Here is a 19094-nt window from a genome sequence, read left to right as displayed (position 1 = left end):
TGATCATTAATATATAACAAGACCTAATTATTTATCTTAAAACTGATATTTTGTGCATCGACTAAATTAATAATCTAAAATTATTGGAGCTTATAGCGGAAACACAATGTTTTTTTCTCTCGTTAGCTGTCTCGAAATCAAAGATTTCCCCTTGCTATTGTATATTATCATTACTCTAAGTACATATTTTATGATCATTTTCTATTAAGGCGGGTTACGTTGGAAGGTTAAACCACTTTTTTTGGAAATTGATGAATTGCTCGTTGATACGTACTCTTAAAAAAATACCTATACCAAATTTCAGCTCTAAAAAATACTTATTGAGCTGCCGACACTTGAATGAAATCATCTTAAAAAATATACAGACGTAGTAGTAACTAATCTAATTATTTATATTTCATGAATTTTTAAAAACAAATCATCCAACAACATCCCTTTCCGATATGCAACTATAAATTTGCAATACATATTTTACAATTACATCGAAATAATATAAAACTATTAGATCTTTACATGACTTATATAAATAGTGAATAATACTATATCAAATATTTTTAAACAAACTATGAACAAGTTAAGTCAGAATTGTCTCATTTCCACAATATGTACTTTATCTTTCCCTTTATCTTTGCCATTTACTGTTGAGGTTTTGCAAACTAATCTTAGTTGCTTAAAGTCTAGTGATTCGCATATGGGGGTACGTGGAGAATCTCCATGAAGTAGGGTAGATTTACAAAAAGAATGTATATAATTACAAACTACAAGAAAAGTTTAGGCTGTGTAGGAAATACGAGCCTCAAAACATATTTTGAAGTGGGTAAGTCATTTAAAAAAGTTTGAAAACCAATGGTATATACTTTTAAAATTCTTTTAAGCAAGATACCAATTAGTAATATTATAATTTATTCACTATTAAACTTGAATTATGTTTTGAACTACCTTGTTCAAAATGAGATAGGTATATATGATAAAAAAAATATGAGACTTGGATATTTGAATTTTGTGTTGCTATGTCAAAAAAACCTTTTCCTATCTATCTGAGATTTGGTTTGTATGTTTATTTGTATGCATAACGTTGAAATATAACTAGCCATATTCGATTTTCTAAGTTTTTGTTTTTCGGCGCACCCTATTGTCTAATTGAATGCATTGAGAAGTACGTTTTACTTGATTATTAATTATTATGTGTTGTAAAATTGGGAGATAAAACCACTCTAGAAGATCAAAGAAGAATACATTATGTTAACAATATGCACAATGGCCGGTTCCCTTATACATATTTTACGCCCTAACGTGTACCATAGGACTAATCCTCCCAATCCTCCCCTCCACTAAAATAAACAGTAAGTTCGATACTGAATACGAAAGGATAGCACTTTTTTGTTTTGTTTTTGTTTGTTTAAGCTTCAACAATGCACATATTCATAAAAGTTCCTCAAAGTAATTGGTATCACTGAATTTCTTAGACTCTTAGCTTTAAAATGTATAACACAGGTTCCAATCGGAGTAAAAATTTTGATACAAATACAACCATGGCAAAGAATAGTTTGATTTAATCATAGAGAAATGATCAAATTAGAAGATTTTCCCCATCGTAAAAGTAAAACTACGGACAGACAACTACTCAAAAAGGCAAAAGATATGGGGGTTGAGAATAAAATGATTCTCAGACATTGTCATGCAAATGTCAAGGCCCATCAAGGACACCCACCAATCCCCATTAGAAGAATGAGGAGAAACATGGAAGTTTCGAGGTCAAACATTTCATGACAGTTCAAGGAGCTTCGTTTCAGGCCTTATTTACAGGTCTGAACTCCTATACAGAATCGGGGCATCCAATTTAAGTTAATTTTTTTTTAAAGATATGGACAAAAATATATTTAGACTTCAGTAAGAGTACCGGCAATAACGTCATATGAAATTAAATGTTTTGCATAAATTATATTTGTACAACTCATAAACCAGGCGGTTAGGGCATTAAGGCCGAAAAATTGGTTCCTGATTTGAAAACAATTAAAGAACAAATCACATATCTTGCAAAAAGTATTAATTATAATGTAATATAAAACAAACGTTTTATATTTTTACTTGAGAAATAGATTATTTTATTATATAACAGAGTAATAAAAAAAGTGAAAAAACTCTCAATGACATTACAAGGGAACAATTCTACCCTCTTTAAGGACCAACAAGTGGCACGGTACTCGACTATACCACAGTCCCAAATAAGACCGACTCAACACTAACTCACAAGGTTGTCCTCTTATCGGTTTAGCAGTTTTAGAATGCTAGAACCAGAACCGACAAAGTCAAACCAAGACTGCAATATATTGTTAATCGGTTTCGGTTCTTGTGTTTCTATATATATATTTATTATAAAAAATAAATGAGGTTTAATCAATAAGTCAATTTTCCTAGTTTTTTTTTGTAGTTTTTTTAATCCAATTGCAGCGTTTTCCAATAATTTTTTTACGTCGCCAGGGGGATACATTTGTATCTGAGTTCCAAATAGCTAAGGGCCTCGTATGGATCAGGAAAAGTTGTTTTAGGTACATGACGGTGTAAATAAAATAGGAAAGGGATGGGCTGGGGTAGATTATGGATCCAGGTCCGCTACTAAGCTTATCGGGACCCTATAATATTAAACCAGGATTTCCCAAACTTTACTATGTAAAGGTCCACGAACCCTAATACATTTTTAGCTGAGGTCCCCTTTATCAGAAACATGTGTAGTATGTATGTGTAGACTGAAATATTTCCTCAATTCCCTCTCCATCTAACCCCCCCCAAGCCTTCCTTCACAGCCCCACTTTGAAACCCATTGTCTTAAGTAATCTTACTTTTCGGGGCCTCTGCTGGAACTTGGAACACTACGCACTCTGCGTAAAAGGTAGCTGCATCCTTGTTTGATTCCCTAACCCACAATTTTCTAGCAATTTTCCCTTGTTTTAAGTGCCAATTACCAAACTGACCCTGTATAAAAAAGTACTGAGACCGAACACAAGAACTGAGACCAAAGACAAGAACAAAGACCGATAAGTGGAACCGAGACCGTAACCGTTGAAATGAAAGAATCGGGACCAATTGAACCACTGAACCGGGCACAAACTGGCTAATTCATTACTTAAAAATAAAAATACGTCAAATAGTGACACTTAAAATTGAAATTGAGATACATATAGTCATTTATTTATACATCAATGAGATCGAAAGAAAGTAAAATGATTTAAAAATTCAAGTAAATGAATGAGAGGACAGGCTAGTTGACTAGATGGTTCATTGGTTGATTGGTAAATGATTCATTCAGCACCCTAACAAAAGGTTAATAAATCTCTTTTGGAGCATGGTTGATTGCAACATACATCTGAAGCACCTCCTCGCTTATACATATTCTGAAACGCATAAAACATTGCATTAGAAATAATTAGAATTGAAATTTTTTAAACTTACTCTGAGTAATGCAACGTCCCTTAGTCGCTCAAAGATAGGAGAGTTTGGATATTCGTTATTCCCATTGAATTCAAAGTGACCCTGAGATCGCTTTTGAAAGGATCCAGCACAAGCAACTCGAATGGCTCTAAATAAATGAGTTCCACACAGAACCATCTTTGGAAAAGAAAATGAGAAAAATTAAATAAATATCAAAGAGATACCTCAAGCATTAGTATGGCTCTGATTTTGTACTCAACCCTCATATGATAATCACTTTCTTTGCACACCCATTATCTTAAATGACCCTCTTTCAAAAATATTCAATGTATAATTTAAAATAAGATTTATTTAAAAAATATACATATCCAAGAATTTGTGTCCAATTTTTTATGGTGATGTATTAGCAAATAGTCAACATTACCATATTATTATATTTTCGATTTCATTGCTGATTTTATAACGTATTGACTCGTAGGAGGAAGATCAAGGCAATCAAAGTCAAATACTTCTAACTTGAGTATAGTGGACTCCTTCCTTAAGAATGAGATACCAGGATCGAAATAATAAAGCAATCCATTAACGATGAGTAGAGAATTTTAATATTTCCAAATGGGATCACTTAAAAAATACAAAATGGATCAAAAATCCTTGGAGATGCACAATTTAAAATAAATCTTTCTTTTTTTTAAATTATACATTTCATATTTTTATAATAATATAGGCTATGATATTTATCATCACTATGTAATATGAATAAGTGATAAGGGTCTGAAGAAGAGTGTCATTTTTCAGCCTAAAAAAGGGAAATATACAGAGTTCAAAACAGGATACATAATAAATAAAAACACTTTTTAATCATAAAAGACACGTTTACATAAGTTTCATTTATCCAACTTTTAATTTGGGAATGGTTTTAAGGGTAAAAAAAGTACTAATTATAGTACCAAATTACTTTAATCGCAGATATTTGCGAATTATGATGACTGAGAGAAAAACTGAAATTGGAGATAGCGAACACGGTCATGAAAGTTCTCATTATGTGGAAGAAGTTGTGAGTTTGTCTCTTATACTAGAGTATGAAGGAGGAAAGGATCGGAGCCCTTGTCTTTAGTTATACTTTAGAGCAGTGGTTCGGAAACTGGGGTAATTTACCCCAAATGGGGTAACGTAAGTGGATGTTATTTCCACTTCATAAAGAAGGGCTTTTACTTCTCAGTGTTAAATGAAATAAGAAAATTTGTACTACAAGGGGGGGAGGGGCTTTGAAAATTACTGATGTGAAAAAAAAATATCGTTAGAAAACATTGCAGAAATTTTTTAAGGATTTCTTCTCTAAAAAAAAGTATTTCGGTCAAATTATGCTGATGAGCAAATACTTTAATTTTTCAAAAAAAAAAAGTTACCCTACCATTGGTGCAAAATCACAGAGGATGACAAAAGACATCTCATCTCTGAACAGAGGGAGCAGAGATGGTTGGAGAGAGCAAAGAATATTTTACATTTCCTCAAAGCCCGCAAAAATTCAGGAATTTTTTTTCTCTTTTGTGATGAAAAATTTTTCAACGTGGATGCCACTGTGAAGAAACAGGACAGCTGCTAAATCACTACCGAACATCCACACAATTTCTTTGCTTCAGTGATACATGTCAGTTGCCATCACAAGTGAAGTATGCCCTCCTATTTTTGCAGAGAGGAAGAAGTGGCTCAATAAAGATGCTGAAGCACAACTTCCAGATAATAAAGCGCTCCTTAGGCCAGAGAAAAGTCCGGGGACAACTCGGTTTGCACTCAAGACGGAACTCCGTGTCATCGCGCCACTAAGACCAAATACTTCCTGAGAAACAACTTTCCGGTCTTTTGGGACATCAACATGTGGCCCCCTCCTCTTCAGACGCGAAACCCTTGGATTATTTTATCTAGAGACGTCTGGAGGAAAGTTGTGTGCTACTCCTAACTGGAGTGTCCAGTCTCTAGAAGCTTCCAAAAAGAAGGAGTGGATCAAGATATAGTCTGACTACATAGTTAAGGTCTGCAAGGAATTTAGGCCTCGTATTGAGGGAATTATTAGAGCTGAGGGCTCATATATTGAATAAAAGTTATACCAAGCACTATTTCAGATGATTTTCTTAAATAAATGTTCTCACAAAACCTCTCGTTTTAATTTAACTTTTGAAAAATTGAAAATAATAAATTGTTTACTACTAGATAAAATCAACCCTAAATGACATTCATTGCACCATTTCCCTTCTCCTCACTGTCGCTATCTCTAATTTCGTGATGAATTGATATGATGTTTAAAAATAGATATGACGTGTGGGCTAACTTATACAATGTACCCGAGGATTTTTGTTCATGATTATAGAATTGAACATTAGCTTCTCAGTTGACCACAGGGATACCTTCTCTTAAAGTATCATACTTTTTCGCTAAGCTACAATAATAATTATTTAATGTGTCTGGAATCCCATACATACAGTTATATTTTGTATTAAATAATATTATTATTAGGGGAGTTGTATTATTTTGCCGCAAGATGGCGCTATTCTATGCTGCTTTGTTTACAAACTAAAATAAGTAAAAAACGCTCATATTCCATTATAGGTATATAATTATCGTAGTTTTAAAAAAATGAAAATTACCAAATCGCTTTTCTTATTCTTCATAATTTCATTTCCACCAACCTGTCAAAAAAAATAATAATTCATTATTCTGAAATAATTAGAGTAAAAGTCATAAATTGTCTTACATGTAAAAGGGGTGAGGAGGAGCGGGGCCCACTTCCTAATTCTGAAATGGGAGACTGAAAGTTATCATAATCCATATTCTCCCAGGAGTGCACTCCAAGCATTGAAATAGATACAAATAGGACGAAAATGTAGAAAAACGATATTTTAGACATATTTTGAGTAAATTGCCAGAGAAGTACGGGACGAGAATACTGCTCCAATCAGTTTGACAACAAGAGATTAGATGGTAATTCCTTGTTCATTAGTCTTGCTTATAAATATATAAAAAATATAGGTAGGTTTTTCCAAAAAAAATAATAATAATAATTTATAGGACACAAGCAAATTAGAAAAACACTTCAAAAAATTAACTCTTTAAATTAAGAACAGCAACTGTACGTCTTATTGACATAGGGATAATTCTTTACGAATAGCAAATATCGTAGATTATATTGTGTACAAGTAGCAACTAGTATAAGCAAACTGTACAAGTTGCAACCAAAAAATGAGAGGAATAATTTTGAATGAGGGATTTACAGTACTCGGAATGAGGAAATTACAATGACTAAATATGTCATGGATGATTGATATATTAATGGTGTCAATTTTGCTTATTTTAATACAAATTACTCAAATATAAGTATGTTGCGGCACATTATAAAGTTCAAATGCCCACAGCTATATTAACCAAGCAAAGTTTGTCTGTATGAATATTTGACATAAAGTGACAGGGAGCACTGTAATATAGTGCTCCATGATGTACATATATCAAAGAAATAAATTTTGATCTAAAAAATAACCATGTGTTCATATTAATGAACTATTGCAGGCGTGTGCATATAGCATCAAACGTGTGCAGAGTATTTATATGATATATATAAGGGTGCACTATATACGTTGCATCCAGTGCACACGTTTGATGATATAGGCACCCTCATATATATCATATAAATACATATTGTAGTCGTATTAATGAAGTTATGGAGACGCGTAGGTGTATACAAGGAGCACTGTTTCCATTTGTTTGTGTGAGTAAGTTAAAATAAAAAAAATAACATCATGGTAACCCTGATACCTTGCAAAAATATGTTGGATGAGACCAGCTCCTTGGTATCATTGATAAGGAAGGAAAGGGAGTAGGAAATAAACAAGTGGATTGACAAAATTACTCCGAGGCCGATCTCCAATTCGGCTTTGAGTCCAATAAGGACTAACAATGAGAACTCTGCAACAAATCCTCCAGGCTACGTTCCGTCTTTTATGAGAACGCACGATTTTTTAACCAGGTATTGAATATAATTCAATCTCTTTATGAGAGGATGTTCCCTACTCGGGAATTAAATTATAATCAACTACCAAGGACAGGAAAATTCCAAAAAACGGGCCAGAAAAAAAATCACAGGATTTACATCAATATAGATATGATCCTAATTAATCCACATTATCAGTATATGTTAAGATTTGAATTGAATATAAAATATGTTAAATGAATTTTGTTTGTTATTAGTGAGTGCCTCAAAGAGTAAAATACTCATCAGTCATTCTAACATATTATTTTTTTTATAAATGTCTTGCAGTTATTTTTTTTTATTCTTGAGGTGAGAATACAAATGAATAGATGTAAGTAAAATGAAAAATGGAGAGCAAAACTAGGGATTTCCAGGCAAAGGTATGTTCTATGTAAATTTTTAAAGCAAAATCTGTCTTTTAGCAGACATCTAATTACTCAAAGCAATGCTGAGCAATACCACTACTTAATTATTAATACGTAAGAATCAAACGTTAAAGATATTATCAATTAATAGTATAAATTAGAATGATCAACCTTGTAATTAAATAATACATTTAAAGAGGAAGCAATTGCAACTTGTTCAATTTGCTTATACAAGTTGCAACTTGCACAGACCCCACAACTTGTATGCCATATATATGTATATATCATTTAACAGTCATAAAAATGGTTTTTATACAGAAAACATTGATAATAGAAGTTTTATATATAGTACCATTTAATTCATATTCGATCATAGCCTACGGTATATCAACTCCATTCTTCTTCAGAAAGTAGTGTTTATAAGGTAGTAAGTAGATAAATTAAAGAGTAGAGTATCTCAAGGTGTAATGGTTCAAAATACGTTGCCCTTGAAGGTCAGAGTAATCGATGTTTACTTCTCATTTAATTTATACAATCCTATAAATTATATATTATAATAGGACATAAAAAAAATTAATGAAATGTCAATATAGATAGGTTAAAATGCTTCTAGAAAGATTACCCGTAGAAAAATTGGCAATGAAATTAGGCCTAAACAACCAAGTTTTGTAGCAATGAAAACCATTTTTTCATTCATATTAAGGGAAATATTGGCTATCAAAATGGGATCAATAAATTAAAGGACTTAAACCTTACTGACTATCAAAAATCTATCCACCTCTTGTCTAGTTTTAGTTTTAAATATCTCCTCATAAAATGTATTAAAAATTTATCATTACATCGTTAAACAATCATATTTCCATATTGTAGCAGCTAAATAACAACAGAAAGAATACATTCTATCAAAAAAGTACCAGGAATGGATTTTTAAATTGCCCGCCCTGAAGAGATTTTAAAACATTTTTTTTTCTAGGTTGGTAGAACTATCTTTCATTATGATGCCAATTTTGAGCGCGATCTGTAGACCTGTTTGCTTGAAACAGTAGAATAAGTCAGTCTTCCAAACTAGTGCTCCACGATTTTGACGATGAACAAAATTATTGAGCAAAGAGTACGCCTAAATTTTGTGTTGCGAACGAAATTTCATGTGCTGACGTGTTTAAAATGTTAGACAAAGCTTTTGATCAATCAATTTTATCAAAAACCCGCGCATATGAGTGGTACAAAGCGTTCTAGGAGGGCCGAGAGATTGTTGATGGCATGCCGCGTTCTGGAGGACCTTCGTCCTCCCCCACCGACCAAAACATCGACGCAGTGAAGGAAATTGTGTTGAAAAATCGTCAACCCAGCTTTCTCTTGACATCTCCCACGAATCAGTTCGTGCATGACTATAACGTGCCATCGCACAGAGCCACGATTGTGAGCGAATTAAAAGTCAATCCCATTATAAATACTAGCGATCAACCATCATATCCACATGATTTAGTTCCGTGGGACTTTTTTTATTCCCCAAACTTAAGTGGCCACTCCATTGAACCCGTTTATAGCCTATTGAATCAATAAAAAAAATCGTGGAAGGAGCTAAAGGCCATGCCAAAAAGTGCCTATAAAAAATGTTTAAATGAATAGAAAAAACGTTGCCATCCCTTGGAGATTACTTTAAAGGCAGCAAAATAAATTTGAATAATTAATTGTGAAATTTTTGTTTGATTTAACAATTCCCAGTACTTTTTTGACCGAATGTTAGATATTCATTTTCTGTTATTTTTCTTATGTGGTACCTATTCGATAAAAAGAAATTATTCAAATCTAACCCTATTAAGGGATTTTTAATTTTGTCTTTTTCTTTTTTTTAAGGTCATTTGATGGAGTATATTCAAGATTTATTGAAAATTTGTATGTAGTAAAATATCAACATAGTCTTCAGTAGAATAGTTCTACACTGATACGCTTACAAAAATAGATTTAGTTTGAAAATAATTTTAGGGAAGCTGAATCAGAATAAAATGCTGCTATGTTAAAAAAAAAAAAAAAATTCGTAGCCACCCTGACAATTTGAAAATTGTTTGAGAGGAGAGCAACTTACCTGCCATGACGTTTTATTATATCAGCTGCAAGCAACCGTGAGAAGAAGGAAATTTAAAAAAATCGCGCTCCGAACATAGCAAGGATATACAGGCAGTCATGCTTTACTCCTTATTTAGGACTGAATACCGCGGGCCAGTCCCTCTAGTCGGTCAGTTTTTTTTTAAAGAAAATTTGTAATTTTAAATAATGGAACTTCTACAATTAAGGTATTAATCTAGGTATTTGAAGAGTCCGTATATAAATAAAAGAGTATGATTTTAAGCCTATCTTCATTTCAAAATATTTTGAGAAATGGTTTAAAGAAGCTATAATTGATCCTTCATGACGTCATTGAAGGTTTTTTTTTTTTTTTTTTATTAATTATTCTGCTATGAAGGGATGTTCGTATTATATTTCAACATAATGGAACCATGAATATTTTTTACAATACTCATAATACATCTCTCACACAGAGTTGATCTGCTCTAGTGATACACATCTTATTGTTTTTAATTCAGAATGAAATTGGTGAAAAATCACGAAGGAGGACAAAAGATATTTTATCTCTGATCAGAGCAATCTGAGACGGCTGGAAAGAGCAAAGAATATTCTTAATTTTCTCAAAGCCAACAAAAATTCAGGCAAAGTTTTGGTCTTTTCTGATAAAAAAATTTCACCATTGATACAACTGTATATAAGTAGAACAACCACTACATCACAGCTGAACATCTAGAGAATGTCTCAGCTTCAGTGAGACATGTTTTTAGAACAAAAAGTCTAGTGACCAGCACAAGCGAAGTCTACCCTCCCATTTTGTGGAGGGGAAGGAGCAGCTCAATGCAGATGCTTACATCGAACATATGGGATAAGAAAATGTTACCTTGTGCCAGCAAAAAGTCCGGAGACAACTTTGTGTTCACTATGGACGGAGCTCTGTGTCATTGCGCCACTAAGACCCAAGCCTTCCTGAGGGACAAATTTCTAAGCTTTTGGGACATCAACATGTAACCTTCCTCCTCTCTCGAAGCGAACCCCTTGGACTACTCTCTCAAGGCACGTCTGGAGGATAGAGTGTATGCTACTTCTCACTGGAGTGTCCAGTCTATAGAGACTTCCATCAAAATGGAGTGTACCAAGCTTGAGCCTGACTACATAGTCAAGATCTGCCAGGGATTTAAGCTTCGTATTGAGGCAATTATTAGAGTTGAGGGCTCACATATTGAATAAAAACTGTGCCGTGATCTCTTGGGTCGGTCTGGACTGATTGAATGGATAGTCGGTCCGACTATCCATCGGTTAAAACTGAGTGAGTCGATGAACCGCGGTCTGGACCGAAAAAAACTAGAAATGTAAAACATTTGACGAAAATCACCTTGTTTTAAATTAATATATATGAATTTTCATTATGATAATTCATTTTGTTGCTACTTCAAATTGTACAATCCTATGTTTCCGCAGGCCGGTTGTAGAATTTTAACAGATTCTCTTCTTCTTTTTTTTTCCTTTTTTTTTGTATACGTCTTCAGTCAGTAGACCGATGCTGGATTGAGTCACGTGACTAGGTTTTATTGGTTCATTTTTTGGACCGACTCCGTGAGTCGATCCCCTGATCGACTCAGACCGATAATGGACCGACCCAACACTAGCCGTAAATGTCCTCACAAAACCTTGTGTATAAATTTTACTCTCAAAAATTGAAAAGTGTGTAAAATGTAAGCACACTAGACAAGATCAACCCTGTATATCTTATTTGGTTTAATAAACCATCGACATTTTGAAAAAAAATTCAAAGACTGAAAGTCCTAAGGAGGACTGGTACTAAGACTGTAATGAACCAAAAAAATAAGCACCGACACAACAATACATATAAGGTATAATTACTCCCCTGCCAATCCTTAAATATACTCAGAGTCCAACAAGGACTTACACAAATAAATCCAGAGCAAACTCCATATTTACTTGTCTCGAACTTAATTAGCATTTTACCCAAAGTTATGTAGTATTAGAACATAATTATTTCTTATTATTAGAATTATTGTTACAATAATATTGGACCCGTCATTACCTTCATTATATTTCACAACCTCTTCTCAAAAAAAAAAAACAGAAAAAGGCCCAAAATCAGGTGGAATTATTATTGAATAATAAATGATAACTGTTCACAACTCAAAAGAACTAATGCGTATCCAACCAATCAATATTAAGAGCACTGATTAGAGGAAAAGAAGAAGAAACTTCGACAGCTGACTACCAAAAACAGCATAGGTTTTGGTGTTAACTCATTGCATAAATATTAATTCGTTAATAGTCACAAATAATTAGCTAAACACCTTTGATGTTTACTCAATACAATAGCTATTTGTCTAAATTTGACGGGTTTTTTGTATAGAAGTCTAAGAAAAGATAAAAAAAATTAAAATGCTTTCTGATTTTTAAATTATTCTAAATAAATAAATTGAGATAAGTCTATAATTTTTCATACTCCAAAAAATTGTTAATACAATTAAGAGAAAATAACACACATATATAACAAATGTTTGATTCAAAAATAACCATAAATTAGTTAAATGTTATTTTTGGAATTCAACCGTGTTCTTTATCAATACTTTTTATCCCAACATTATATTTGTATTATATATATATTTATAAATAGGTATAATGTACATGCATAGAACGCTTGAATAAGTATTTGATAATAATTAATATATAGTCTAACAAAAAATACATCCTTTTAATATTATCTAAGAAGATTAATTGGCCTATACAAGACCAAGTAGCAATTTGATAATAAAAAATACATCATAAATTATAAAAACAACATATATATTTTATAATCGTTAAGAAAAGATTAGTATGGTTGGACTATGTATGTATATAAAATCATAATGAGAATATCGACAACCAAACATCTTGACCATATCTTGAGATATCAATTTTTACTCATATATATTTTCTCCCCCCACCCAAAAAAGATAATTAATTGAATTTTAATTTATGAGACATTATATTCATTATTATACGTTCTAATTATCATATTGTTCATTTTTATATCCTTCAATGCTAGCTAGGGATGAAGAAAATAATACGGGTTCACTGTAAAAGGATTGTGATAAAAAGATTCAGAACAAAATTGTTGTGAACATAATTATTATGCGACAAATTAGTTGTGGGCAGTATCATCGTGAAGTACGCAATATGATTGTAAGTAATTTCAATTCAAGACAATATTATCGCTTGAAATGTATTTAATATTATATGTCAAAAAATGATTTTAAAAAATCCACTGCAGTAGTTTTCCTAAGCATTATCATATTATCATGTACCTATTCTAATACTCAAAAGTACACGATGCTTAAAAACAAGGCGGTATTGGATTTTAAAGTGCCTTGGGGCTCAGGACTTCCCTAGTTGAGCCTGAGGGTTGGTGTGTATTTTTGGTTACTAGAAGGGATATATGATACTCAGGGAAGCATTTTGAATTGAATTTTGAATTTTTTCAATCATTGAATTGTTGCCCGAATATAATATTATTGCAATGAAATTACTCACGATAATATTGTCTTACAATGTAATTACTCACAATCATAGTATTATGTTTCCCACAACAATTTTATCTCACAATAAAGATGTAAACCACGATTTTAACACGCAACGATATTACAAAAAAAGATTTCAACTTTTTTTACTGCAATAATTTTACTGAGTACCAATAAAAAGACAGTTAGGACTGACTAATCGGTCCTTTGGGCCATTGAATCCTAAAATAGATCAAACCGATATCCACTACGACTGAAAGGGGGGATGGGAAACTGATTAGGAAATCACTAAAACCCAAGCCAATAGTAATAATTAATCGCTTTTATTTGAAAGCAGAAAAGTAAACTATTCCTGCTCAATAATACTGAAAAAGATTACACGTTCACCAATCCGAATGCTTCCCGAGGTTACTTATTCCATCTCCTAATGAAGATGAGTAGAAATAATTAAATACGATAATTGGATATGCCACAAATGATTTCAAATTTCCCACGTTATGGGAACTCTAATTTGAGCACCTAAATTACGACTATTCCCCTCTTTTTGTTCATATCGAAACGAAAATATCGAGTGGTTTATAAAAATCTGAACACTTTGAATTTTAAACTTCAAAAAGATCTAATTTGTTAATTAACAATAGAATTTCAACAAAAATAATACTATAAATAGATGTGTGTCTGGGCTCTCTAAATCATTAATGTAGCACCCCTAAGCGGCAATAATGGCTTCTAACCATTTGCAAATTATCGATTTATTATCCAAATTGGCACAATTTTAACATAACTAATTAAATTTTCCATAGATTAAGCAGAATTTGGAACTGAATTCAAAACTGACTTCGACTAGAAATATGGAAAAATATCAATTTGGAGATTTAATTACAATAGCCACGTGATAAATCTCACTTTTGAAAAAAGAAATGAGATTTGAAAGACAATTTACCTTTAAACCAAGGATATATATATATATATGTCTATGGGGAATGTACCACTTAGTTGATACCATAGTTGAAACCAATAAAATTAAGGGCAATATTATAGTATATCTCTCATGGGACCGATAAAAATATATATCTCACAGTTAACACATCAGGTAATTACTTAAGATGGAAAAGTAGTGTTGTTAGAGAAGAAGGTGGTATATTTTTATATCAGAAATTAGTGAAAGTAACTAATTGCCAAGGTCAGATCAAGTTTTAAGTATATAAAGCCTGAGTCAAGTCTAAATAATCAATATTTAAACTTAGGTCTAAGTTTCAAGTCAGTATATAAATACAAATCCAAGTGAATTCTGGTACAAACTACAGTAATATTAGAATTAATATTACCAACTATGGGACCATTTATGCAAGATTAATATTCTTATTTATGAAGTAAAATGGATAATCCGTTGGAGAATTGAGGCAGTGATTGAGGGCCGTGGAGTTCATATAGAAAATTAATTATTTGCTACTATCTTTATGCTTTTAAATCAAACCAAAAAAATCATCTCAACGAATTTGTTCAAGATCTGGATGAGGTCAAAGTTTGTTCAAATTGTCATGCACAACCTTGTACAGAGTTTATTTGTAAAAAAGTCAAGTCTATACTAATTTATGTACGGAATTGAAGAGCGAACAATGGACTTCATTCAAACTTCATAGTGTGACAACGTATCTTCCTCGCCGTAACTTTTAACTCTTTAGCCATTGAGATATTGGATCGAATTTCATCCATTCCGTGTAGATTTTATCGAGACAATAGTATTTATTTTATACTCTTGACACCTCTTGTCTTATGATTATACTATCTGGATATTTCGTAGTCTCCAAATTCATTCAGATTCTACGAATTGACCAGTCAGAAATGTCAACAATCCCTGTTATTTCATATATACGAATTTTGGAGCAAAGTAAATCTACTACTCGTTGCCATTAGTGTTCTCTCTCCGACATTTCTAGATCAAATGACCTTAAGCCAACGGTAGCTGGGTAATTATGCATCCAATGACGACATTTTAATTGTATAGTTATTGGGTTTTTTCAATGATTGGCCCTTACTTTGGATACAATGTTTACAGAAGGAAGCCAGACTGTTTTGCTCATAAACCCTGTATAATATATATATATATATACGAACTGGTACGAGAGTCTACAACTTTGACTTATGAGCTCTGTTGAAGAACAAATTAAACTCACATGTAAAGGTATTACTGTACTTTGAACGAATCTTCTTCAACAGAGACTCGTCATATTTTTCTTTCTGTATGTTTGTCATGAAATTACTTTGAAAAGAATTAATTTCCAATAATAAAATGCAACACCAAAATCTATTATGATAATAACTTACATTCAATTCATAATATTACGCTTAAACGTCCTCACAAAATATACTGTTAATAAAAATCAATCATCTTTATTAAATGCATTTCTTGGAGGATAAAATGACCAACAGAAATATCCCTCAAATTCATTGCATTATAGTCAGTTCAGTATAGAGATATTTGTATTTTTATACAAATGATGATTCATTTATATCAACAAATTACTCTTGTTCACCCTTTGTTTCTGTCGCAAATTGCACTCATCAAGTAGCCAAAATGGATGGGCACAATAAAAGGATGAGAAATTGATGGATTTATATGTTTGAAAGGAGTTCTCCGGGTAAGTAAGAGATTATTAACTCAAATCAACGTTTAAATCTATAAGTAAAATTCTTGGGTATCTTAAGTCATCCCACAAATTTAAATACAAAGCCTTTCGTTGACTCAAATATGTCTTGGGCGATAAGTACATATATATGTAAAGTTTAAAAAATAATAATAAGATTTTAGCTCATCCCACTAATCATAATAATAACCCTTGTTGTATGTCTCAAATTACACTCTTAAAGTAGCCAAAATGGATAGTAACGACAACAAAAAATGAGATATAATTCAATTTTATGTATTTGAAAGGAGTCATATCGGAGGAAATATACGTTTTTTAAATCAAATAATTGTTTTAAACAATAGTCTGATTCCTTAGCTATCTTAGCCCGTACCAGTTATTTGAATAATTGACATATAACTGACTCAAAAACGTCTATGAAATATTGGGATGTACATGAAGTAAAAAAAATTAACTGGGATTTTCTATTTTTCTTGATTTTTGTACAAAATTATGTTTATACTGACACACTACATATATATTATATTTTTGTTATAGGGTAAACTCATAAGAAGTTTATAATATTCATGATAAATCACATTCATTCCATGCTGAATGCTAATCCAAACTAAGTGCATAAGACGATACATATTGGCAAATTAAATTGGATTGAGTATTATTAATATATATTATGAGTAGACTTACCATTGTGGATCAGATCAGAACCCTGAAACAATCCTTGGTTCTTCTTCTTAGGAGATTAATTAATGAAGAACTCTGTCACGTCCCAACTCAGATCTTGAAGTGGTAAATTAAGAGGATTTAGAGTTGAATATATATAGAGTAACGTAAGATACAATATATATATATATATTTTTTTTTATGAATATCTGATATAAGAATATATTTACTACATAATATACTATGAACAGATGGGCGTATTAACTCTTTTTTCATCTCCTAAAATTCTATAATTATGATTATGCGCTCTCACATCTTCTCAGTACACAAACAACGACTCTCCATTTGATTGGTTGTTTGGTGAGTTGGTCAGTGAGTTTAGAGCCTGTGAATATATAATCCATATTAATATAGAAAGAAATATATACAATATTTTTTAATATACCTTGTATCACGGCGTTACCTTGCAAATACAAAAATATCCCTATATTTTTTTGTCAGCTATCGATTACCTCGTCTCACTTGATACACATACATGTCATTCCGGTCTGTTTTTTAGCTGACCCGTTAATTTGTCATTGGTAGTATAAAGAACGAATTTTATTTCCTTCAGCAGCTGTCATTATTATTCAGTTTCTGAGTAGTGAACATCCTTTCCTCAATAGATTCAATTATATTCAAAACATGTTTGAAGGTTCGTTTATGGTCATAAAAGACGGAGTGTAAACCTGAAGATTTGTTACAGAGATATAATTGTAAGTCCTTGTTGAACTCGGAGTAGAATTGGGGATTGACATCGGAGTATTACTAGCAAATTTTATTGTTTACGTCATTTTTCCTTCTACTCTTGTTACAGCTGATTGTAGCTGATTAATCAAACGTCATGAGCATTATTTTTCTCTCCTTCAAAACATTCTTCAAATTGTTAGGGTTACCATGTTGATTTTCGGTTGTTGTTTTTTTTACATGCCCATTCTACACTGGATTTTCACCTTTGGTAAATGACTATTTCATTATTTATCCCTTTTGATAAATAAACGAACTTACTAAGTTATGGATATTGATGTAAATCGTGTGAATTTTTTAGCTGGTCCAATTTTTTGAAATTGCTCATCTGAAGAATGAATTTTATTTTCTTTAGCAGCTGTTATTACTATTTAATGATTGTAGTAAAAAGGTTGCGGTCAAAATCGTTTGTGTAATATTGTTGCGTGCTAAATTTAGTGTACTGTTTCATTGTGAGACAGACTCGCTGTAGGTAATTTCATTGGAAGACAATATTATCGTGTCCAATTTGGTTGCAATTTATATCATATCCTGACGATAAAATTATTAAATGATGAAGAAACATGCCAGGATAGAACCCTTCTAATATGCCATAATACACCCTGGCCCACAGGTCGTGTAAGTGAGCTGTCTCTTTCTTGAGCATCAAGGAACCCTTCTCATATTCCAAAATACAGCCCGGCCCTCAGATTGTACAGATAAGGTGCTGGGCCTCAAAACAGTTTAAACACATTGGCTCACATCTTGTGCTGTGTTGAATAAGGGTTTTCATTGATATGAAACTTGGTTGCTTAGACCCGCAAAATGTAAAATATTATAATTGTGACGTCAAGTGAAAACGCGTTATACAAAGTTGCAATTTTGTACAAGTTAAAACCAAAAAATGAGATGAATAATTTTAAATGAGGGATTTAAAGTAATTGGAATGAGGATACTGCAATAACTGAATATTCCATGGATGATTGACATATATTTAATGGTGTAATTTTTGACTATTTTAATGCATGTTACTAAAATATCAGTCTTCTCTGGCACATTATGATATTTAAATGCCCATAGTTATATTACAAGGAAATATATAATAGCCATGTAGTTTTAATAGATCAAAATGAAATGACCCATATTGCAATTAAGATGAAAAAATTGAAACAGATGAAAATTGTTTATACAAGTTGCAACTTGTATAAACAATATATATTGGCCATTTTTTATTTCTATAAATAAATTTTAGCTATCACATAGAAGTAAAAAAGTGTAGTTACACTTTTAATTAAATACTACTTAGCAATATAACAATTCAGTATAGAATAAAATAATATATCGATACTTAATATGTAATTTATTTAAAAATTGTCGAGTAATTATAGGATATTGATAGTTTAGTATGATTTGACTTATTTGGCTAACTACACACTTATTTTGGCCCTTTTTTCTGATTATTTTTGGAGAAAGGCTGTGTGGTACAATAAAGGTAACTACTTGATAGCGGCAAAAAATTGGGAAATAAGTAGTGATGAAAATCAGGTGCCTTTTTTAGGTAGCCCTTTTTTGGGAGTTGGCAAACTGAAGAGTATTTTTTTTTCAT

General features: G+C 31.9%; 1 protein-coding gene across 3 annotated transcripts; it reads right to left on the bottom strand.

The window, feature by feature from the left end:
- Positions 1-3161: 3161 nt before the first annotated feature.
- Positions 3162-17552, bottom strand: LOC121114514 (uncharacterized). Of its 3 annotated transcripts, XM_071886855.1 has the most exons (7): positions 17169-17552; positions 16748-17108; positions 8165-8349; positions 6179-6429; positions 6072-6113; positions 3451-3606; positions 3162-3392 (listed from the first exon to the last, which is right to left on the bottom strand). In XM_071886855.1, the coding sequence occupies exons 4-7, from the start codon at positions 6329-6331 to the stop codon at positions 3312-3314; spliced, it is 432 nt and encodes a 143-aa protein (XP_071742956.1). In that variant the 5' UTR covers positions 6332-6429; positions 8165-8349; positions 16748-17108; positions 17169-17552; the 3' UTR covers positions 3162-3311. The 3 variants fall into 3 exon arrangements, with proteins under 3 accessions (XP_071742956.1, XP_040564439.1, XP_040564440.1); XM_040708505.2 differs by lacking the exon at positions 8165-8349; XM_040708506.2 differs by lacking the exon at positions 8165-8349 and having other exon boundaries at positions 6179-6425.
- Positions 17553-19094: the final 1542 nt, after the last annotated feature.

The sequence above is a fragment of the Lepeophtheirus salmonis genome, chromosome 3 (genome assembly GCF_016086655.4).
Source record: "Lepeophtheirus salmonis chromosome 3, UVic_Lsal_1.4, whole genome shotgun sequence".
NCBI lineage: Eukaryota > Metazoa > Arthropoda > Copepoda > Siphonostomatoida > Caligidae > Lepeophtheirus > Lepeophtheirus salmonis.
The sequence above is the reverse complement of the archived record's forward strand: the minus strand, read 5'-3'. Positions and strand labels throughout refer to the sequence as shown.